The sequence below is a fragment of the Octopus bimaculoides genome, chromosome 2, assembly GCF_001194135.2.
Source record: "Octopus bimaculoides isolate UCB-OBI-ISO-001 chromosome 2, ASM119413v2, whole genome shotgun sequence".
NCBI lineage: Eukaryota > Metazoa > Mollusca > Cephalopoda > Octopoda > Octopodidae > Octopus > Octopus bimaculoides.
In genome coordinates this window covers 65,606,418-65,615,224 of record NC_068982.1, presented here as the reverse complement: position 1 = coordinate 65,615,224, position 8,807 = coordinate 65,606,418, and the positions used below count along the sequence as shown (strand labels likewise).

The 8,807-nt window shown below is 36.8% G+C and overlaps 2 protein-coding genes across 7 annotated transcripts in view; one reads left to right on the top strand and one right to left on the bottom strand.

Annotated features, from left to right (window-relative positions):
• LOC106868682 (1-acyl-sn-glycerol-3-phosphate acyltransferase delta) overlaps window positions 1–8,807 on the bottom strand; it is a 120,616-nt gene that overhangs the window by 1,417 nt on the left and 110,392 nt on the right. The window lies entirely within an intron of this gene.
• Window positions 1–8,807, top strand: part of LOC106868689 (sideroflexin-2) — a 35,612-nt gene that overhangs the window by 5,923 nt on the left and 20,882 nt on the right. For both annotated transcript variants that reach the window (XM_014914076.2, XM_052977756.1), the window contains exons 2-3: window positions 7,306–7,479; window positions 8,115–8,285. In XM_014914076.2, coding sequence (XP_014769562.1) covers window positions 7,328–7,479; window positions 8,115–8,285 — 323 coding nt within the window. In that variant the 5' untranslated portion in view covers window positions 7,306–7,327. The remainder of the gene's footprint in view (window positions 1–7,305; window positions 7,480–8,114; window positions 8,286–8,807) is intronic.

The window sequence follows — 8,807 nt, the reverse complement described above, 5'->3', positions numbered from 1 at the left end:
GCAGGAGAGACGATTGCGCTGGTATGGACATGTGGCAAGAATGGATGAGGATAGCTGTGTGAAAAAGTGCCACACCCTAGCAGTTGAGGGAACCTGTGGAAGAGGTAGACCCAGGAAGACCTGGGATGAGGTGGTGAAGCACGACCTTCGAACTTTAGGCCTCACCGAGTCAATGACCAGTGACCGGGACATTTGGAAATATGCTGTACGTGAGAAGACTCGGCAAGGCAAGTGAGAGCATAATCTGTGACCTCTGCCAGAAGTGTAGCCAGCTCACTTATTCGTATCTTTACTTCATTGGACACCAAATAATTACACGAGTAATCCCGCAGAAACTGCAGTTTACTATCAGGGAGTAAATAAATTCTTACAGATATAGGGTAAAAATTAATAATTAATTAATAATTAGTAATTTTACCAAGTAGTTCAGTGTGTTAAAAAACCATTATCGGTAAACTTATATAAACATAATTAAAATTAGAGTTCAGTAAGAATTACTTCACCACACACCGAAAATTAGTAAACTGCAGTTTCTGCGGGATTACTCGTAGTGCACGTGGGTAATTGAGGAATGATACGATTTCCTTACTCGTCTATATGAATTTGGAAATGCTGTTCCTGGATAATCATTTGAGGTCGCCGGATCGAATTAATTATTCTTTTATTAGCATTCTTGGATTTATAATTTTGAAATACTGTACTGATGAAGGAAGGTTAGTTCGGGTAATATAATTTACACCTCTTGTCATCCTGAAACACGTATACAGTTAATCAAAGTCGGGTGATTTCGTTATTTTTTCCTTTTTTGCCTTTGTGATTGCAAGTATTGCTGTCTGGGAGTTATATTTTGGTACAGAAATAATAGTTTTGACTGCTATTTCTAATTTTCGGTGTGTGGTGAAGCAATTCTTGATGAACCCTAATTTTAATTATGCTTATATAAGTTTACCGATAATGGTTTTTTAACACACCAAACTACTTGGTAAAATTACCAATTATTAATTAATTATTAATTTTTACCCTATATCTATCTACCTATCTATATATATATATGTGTATGTATATATGCATGCATACATACACACACACACACACACACACACACACACACACACATATATATATACATACACCCCCCCAATATCACATACCCCATCCTTATGGTGTCCCATAGGGACACCACATAAATAATACACACTTTCCCCATTTCAAGATAACTTTTTTGTCCAAATATATACATATATATATGTATGTATATCTTCATTTAACATTCCTGTTCCTTGCTAGCATGAGTTGGACAGTTCAACAGGATATGATGGGGCCAGGACTAGATTCTACAGTTGGATGCACCTCCTAACACTAACAATGTACACTGGATGCTTTTCTTGCCACCAGCACTAGTGAGGTTACCTGTGTAGTTTTCAGGACTACAAACTTTAGGTGAAGCAAATTTATTTTAGAAGATGAAGAGTTTAAATATGAGAGAAGGAGCTAGAGTGAAACAGGTTTCTTGCTAGAGGAGTTACATGGTTACTTATATTTCAGAAAAGAGTTTGGGAGTGATTGATGTAGAACTGAGAATAGATACAAATAGTGGTGATGAGGTTTCTGAGGAAACCTTCAAGGTAGGAGGTGAGAGAAGTGAAGGTAGATGAACCAGGAGTGAGGGTGAGTAGATGTTGCAAATGTGTATTGGAGAGTGAGAAATGGGAATAGATGAGTGGTGTGTGAATACAGTGAATGGAGAACAAGTGTTGAGAGGTGGATGTAGTGAATGGTGGATAAGGGGTGAGGATGGTGTCTGATGATGCATATGCGTGAAGAGCAACAGAATAGTAATATTGATACACTAGGCAAGAGAAGGATGAGAGTGAGAGGGAGGGAGGTGTGGTTGAGTAGGTTATTTTTATTCAATAAAAATTATAAACTGATTCAAGGGCATAGAGTTTCATGAATGGTAAGTTGCTACTGTTTTTTTTTCTTTGCACTTTTACAGTATCTGATAACCTTTTAATATGGTTTTAGGGATTTCAAATTTTGGCTCAAGGCTAACAATTTCAGGGGAGGGGTAACTTGATTACATCAACTCCAGTACTCATCTGGTACCTAGTTTATCAGCTCTAAAAGGATGAAAGGCAAAGTCAACATCGGTGGAATTTGGACTCAGAATGTGAAGGCAGACAAAATGCTGCTAAACATTTCGCCCAACATGCTTATGATTCTGCCAGTTCACTGCCTTAAAGTAAAACAAATATTAAATAATATTATCAAAAATTTTTACAAATTTCCAAGAAGGAAAATATTGAGGCTAATTTATATTTGTGAATTTTTAAGAAATACAATGGTAATAAGCTTTAAGAAAATGAAGATAATGATTTTTAGGAAGTAGAACTAATGACAATTATTTTTTCTCATAATCTCAAAAATTATACCAAAACGATCAGAGACTTTATTAGTGTCACTCATTACAAGTTTTAGAGATAAGAAATGGGTTATTTGTAAAGATTAGCAGTTTAGTATTCAGATTACTCTATCAAATGTCCTACTTATTTGTTCACATTGTTTTACATTAATCATGCATTGTTTCATAGCTTCAAGATATTAATGATGTGATTGTTTATTTTTAGAATGACATTGTAGAGTGAGTGTGGGAGGCCAGATCTGGCTGGTTTGAACATAAAACAGGTAGCATATTTGGGCTGGCTATGGCCTGTTTAAATGCTAACTGGTTAAATGTAATATGTTACTACTGGGGTGTGTTGGCTCATTTATAAACTTATAGTGACTTGTAGTATTGACATCTTTAAATCTCTCTTCTTCAAAATTGCCCTGATTCACATCACTACAATTTGAGATTAGAAACTTTTAATTTCCATAGAAATATATTCTCGAAATACTACCATACTGAAACAGATAAAAGCTGGCAACAAGAAGGGCATCAGGTTGTAAAAATCCTGCCTCAGCAAATTCTGTCTGACCATGGAAGCATAGAAAAGTAGATATTAAATGATGATGATGATGATATATATAATGTTTCTATCTTTCAGACCCACTCACAAAGCTTTAGTCAGCCCAGGGCTATAGTAGAAGACACTTGCCAATGGTGTCATGCAGTAGGACTGAACCTGAATTACATGGTTATGAAGTGAAATTCTAAGCCTAAAATACATATATATCATCATCATCATTGTTTCATTACCACCTGCTTTTTTCCATGCTGAATTTGGTTTATACAAGACTCCTTGAGCCAGTATCCTACAGTTGTATGGCCTTCTTGATGCCAACTCTTCCTTGTTTTTGTGTATTTTTTTTGTGTAAGGTACACTCCACTGGTCTTTCTCACTTCAACTGGTGAGCACCGCCTTTAGTTGAACAAATCGACCCCAGGACTTATTCTAGGTGGCATGCAGTATAACTGAACCTGAAACCATGTGGCTGGTAAGCAAGTTTCTTGCCACACAGCCATGCCTCTGTGTGTGTGTGTGTGTGTGTGTGTGCATGTATAGGTAGGTAGGTAGGTAAGTATAATCTTCATGAAGAGAAAGCATAGTTAACCAACATTTGGTTTTTACTCATATCGTTAGTAGCAGCAGATTAACAACAACAATAATAACAATAACAATAATAATAATCATGGCTGCACTGCACTGCATTATCATACAAAACAGAAACATCCAAGTATGTGTTGTACTATTTTAGTTATTTTCACCAATATTTCTGAATCAGTCTGCTTTGTCCATTAAACTGATTTACAGAAATGCTCTGATTTTCCTCATTCTTACCAAAGCATCTCCTCTCATTTGATGGATAAATTCCATTTCTGCCTCTATGCCAAGAGTGAAAGACGAAAGAACAAAAATCAATGTATTGATTGGGGACAGCTGGATTTCTTTTAAGAAGTTTTGCAGTGAATTATACGAAAATTTTCCCATCGCCTTCATCAGTGTTAACTCCGTAGCAGTCCTCTTCATCATCATCATCATCATCTTTATCACTCATAATTATCATCATTGTCTTTACCATCATTATCATCACCACCACTACCACCATCACCACTATCATTATCACCATCATCATCACTATCATCATTCTGATTAGTTATTGCAACCCTGATGATAATAAAGCTACTGGAATCTTTGTTATTGTCTTCATAGTTATTATTTTATCATTAACAACAACAGCATTAATGACAACAACAACAACAACAAAATTGGCACCACCGTAACCCCAGACTTGTTATCACTAAACAATACCTTCAGTTGTCATTGATTTTACACTCTAGTTAAGCAGATAACAAGTAACAGAAAAATGAAATAAACTACTTTGTATTTTTATTTCAATTCATATTTTCTCTCCTATTTTCAGGTAGTGATGGTGGTGGGAGCAGCAACGGCAGTGGTTGTGGTGTTGGATGATGGTAGTGGTAGTGGTGGTAGTTGTTATTGTTTGGCCCCATGTCTGCAACGATCCAGTTGACTTAAAGACATTCCACTCTTGACCATGGTGGAGGCGTGTGGCTTAGTGGTTAGGGTGTTGGACTCATGATCGTAAGATTGTGGTTTCAGTTCCTGGACGGGGCAATGCATTGTGTTCTTGAGCAAAATACTTCATTTCATGTTTCTCCAGTCCACTCAGAGTTTCTACAGCTGGATGCCCTTTCTAATGCCAACCACTCCGAGAGTGTAGTGGGTGCTTTTACGTGCCACCTGCACGGCCATGCTCAAAATGGTGTATTTTGTGTGCCACCTGCACAAGAGCCAGTTCAGTGGCACTGGCAACGATCTCACTCGAATGTCTTACTGGCAACGGCCACAAGTCCTTGGTTTCAATGACTGCTGTGTTTATGACTGGCTTTGAACTGGTTGATCACCCTCCCTATTTTCCTGATTTGACCCTCATCTGACTATCATCTGTTCCTCAACATGAAAAAAAGCATTTCGTTGGGAACCAATATTGCAGTGATGATGATGATGTCATATCTGCTGTTGATGACATTTTTGCCCAACAGGATGAAAGCTTCCTCACCGATGGGATCCAAACATTGCATTACCAATGGAAGAAATGTGTTGACCGCAAGGGGTGCTATGTTGCAAAATAAACCTCATTCGGTCACATTCCATGAGAGTATCTTGGTCAGCCTATGCACTTTTCAGCCAACCCTCACATGTAAGACTACATTATCTAATGTAAGAATATTATTTACAGCAAAAATTCCCTAAGCTGTGCCAACAATGTAAAAAAAAACAAAAAAACTGATGCTTAAAATAATAATAATAATAATAATAATAATAATAATAATAATAATAATCCTTTCTACTATAGGCACAAAGCCTGAAATTTGAGGGAGGGTATAGTCGATTATATCAACCCCAGTGTTTCACTGATACTTAATTTATCAACCCTGAGAGGATGAAAGGCAAAGTCAACCTCAGCAGGATTTGAACTTGGAACATAATCATGGGTAAAATACTGCTAAGCATTTCCTCCAGCGTGCTAACAATTTTGCCACCTTAATAATAATAATGATAATAATATCAAAAGATAGCGAGAGAGACATAAAGGAAATAGGAATAGTGTTGGGAAATTATTAGATAGTTAAAGAGAACAAATAGCATGGTATCATGAGCTGCAGGTAGCAAAATCACTACTTATGGAAGATTCCAGGTGTTCCAACAAAATCAGAGTTGAAAGAATGATAATGATAATAATAATAATAATAATAATAATAATCCTTTATACTATAGACGCAAAACCTGAAATTTTGGGTAAAGGGGCTAGTTGATAACATCAATTCTAGTGCCCAACTGTTACTTGTTACAAAAGGCAAAGTTGATCTCAGAAGAATTTGAATGTAATGATGAACACAATGCCACTAAGCATTTTGTCCAGCATGCTAATGATTTCTGCCAACTCACCACCTTAATAATAATAATAATAATAATAATAATAATAATCCTTTCTTTATTAGTCACAAGGTCCAACAAAAATAAGACTGGACATTACAAAATCTGAAGGACAAAGTGGGGTTGCATAAAGTGTCATGTAAAAAGTTGATAACAATGAAAAATATAAGAAAGAAAAAGCCTAAAAGAGACAAGCAACTCAGGGTTACTCATGGAGACCCCACAAAAAATCCACAAGCACTCCGACCACTAGAGCAAGAGCCCTCTCCCCATCTTTCTTTCTCTCACAGCCTTGGAAACTCAAAAGCACACGCTCAAAGTAGGCCTGTTGACACAGACCATCTTTGCCACATTCACCCACCTTTCAACAAATTTTCTGGAAGTTAGCACTTCTCTCTCAACCCTCACTTTCCTTTTCAGATGGTATCTGAAAACGTTGATGAGGGGTAGGCCAAAGAGGAAAATATCTGTCTTCAGCCCTTTCAGTCTAGATCACCACACAGCCTCTTTCGCTACAGCCATGAGACATGAAAACTGCCTCTCCTTGCCAGCCAAAGGAAGGTGGTGGGGCAATCCTCATTATGGAATCAGCCGACAAGCAGACACGTCCTATACATGACAGCAGGTGTTCAACATAAACCCATATATCAGATATGCTTGGGCACTGTATGAGTGTATGCAGAATGGTTTCATCACTCTGCACTCATCATGAACACACATCCTTCCTCTTTGAAATCCACGAGCAGAGTCAATAATAATAATAATTATGATGATGATAATGATGATGGCAGCGACGGCGACGACGATGATGTTGTTGTTGTTAAAGGAAACTGAGAAACTTTCAAAATACAAAGATCTGGAAATAGAGGTAACTCGAATGTGGAGTCTAAAAACAGAAACAATTCCTATCATAGTAGGTGCATTAGATATGATAAAAGAATATTCAAATACATAGCAAAAACACCAGGACTAACATACAGAAAATAGCACTGCTAGGTACCGCAAACATTCTACATAAAACACTTTCAATACAGTGAAAATAAAAGCATCACAACAAGCCACAACACATACCCAAGGCACACAGGGCTGCACTTGATAGTGCACATGATAAAAATAAGACTGAATAACAATAATAATAATAATAATGATTTCAAATTTTGGCACAAGGCCAGCAACTTTGGGGAGGGGTTAAGTCAATTACATTGACCCTGGTACTTTATCAATCCTGGTACTTATTCTATTGACCCTGAAAAGCTAGCAAAGTTGACCTTGGCAGAATTTGAACTCAGAAATATTACTACTACTACTACTACCACCACCACCAATAATAATAATAATAATAATAATAATAATAATAATACAAAAATTAATTAATTGCATTTAATGTTTCTATAAAAATTAGGTGCCAGGAACAAAAGAGAAGAATGTCTGACCGAATAGACCTCGACAAACCTCTATGGAACCAAGACACATTTTATGGCCGTCTAAAGTATTTTGCTTGGGTTACAAACCCATCCACGTGTTTAACACCAACAAGTAAACTCTTTGAAGCTAGAGATCTTGTAAATAAATACAGGCAAGTAAGATTTCTTTTCTTTTTTTGTTATGTGCATGGGTACATATATGAATTTTATCTTTTATCTTTTACTTGTTTCAGTCATTAGACTGTGGCCATACTGGATCACTGCCTTAAAGAATTGTAGTTGTACTTATCGATCCCAGTACTTATTCTTTGTAAAGCCTGGTACTTTTTCTGTTGGTCCCTTTTGCTGAATTGCTAAGTTACGGGGACATAAACACATCAGCACCAGTTGTTAAGCAGTGGTGGGGGACAAACATACACACACGTGATGGGCTTCTTGCAGTTTCCATCTACCAAATTCAATCACAAGACTTTGGTCAGTCCAAGGCTATAGTAGAAGACATTTGCCCAAGGTGCCATGCATTGGAACTGAACCTGGAACCATGTGATTGGAGAGCAAACTTCTTACCCAACAACCACACTTGTGCCTGTTTAAATATATTCATTTATTTTTTTCAGCAGTTTCACAGACACAGACACACTCACACACATAGTCAATCACACACATACACACACAGCTGCATATGCCTTGCTCTTTCTACCAAACCAATATGGCTTGGAAGTTAATATTTCTTTACCATTGCACATTTTTTCTTCTCATCCATATCCTAATTAATTCTTTTTTGTAGGTTGCAACAGGAACCTCCACATACAACACGAGAACAAGTTTTGAAAGCCCATCGTCTAGTTTTATCTGCCTTCCATCCTGACTCTGGTGAGTTACAGAACTTCATTGGCAGAATGTCTTTTCAGGTACCTGGTGGAATGTTGCTCATTGGGTGTATGATTAGTTTCTACCGGTAAGTTCTTCCACATTGGAATGTGACTGAATCCTATCAAATTGACTGTGTTTTAAGCTTAGACAAAGTTTCAAAGTAATATGAACAGCTGTGACAGTGGCTATACATGAGCAGGTGTGACAGTGATATACATGAGCAGGTGTGACTGGCTATATATGACCAAGTGTAGGTGGTGTTTATTTGTGGCATGGGTGACAATGTGTGTGTGTGTGTGCGTATGTGTATATATATATATATATATATATATATATGGATATGCAGGGCAGGGAATCGTCAATTAGTAATAAAATTAATAATTAACAATTTTGCCTGGTAGCTCAGTATGAAAAAACCTTTTCGGTAAAAATCATTTATAATCATAAATATATAGGGATTGACAGTAACCTGCTTCTCCAACATACTGAGAATTCAGAAATACCAGTCAAAGAACTACTGATTTCAAAACTACAAATTATTACTCCAGATTGATAGCGATATTTTTGATACACACAGAACAAAAAACAGTAGAGAAGAGTAAAAAAA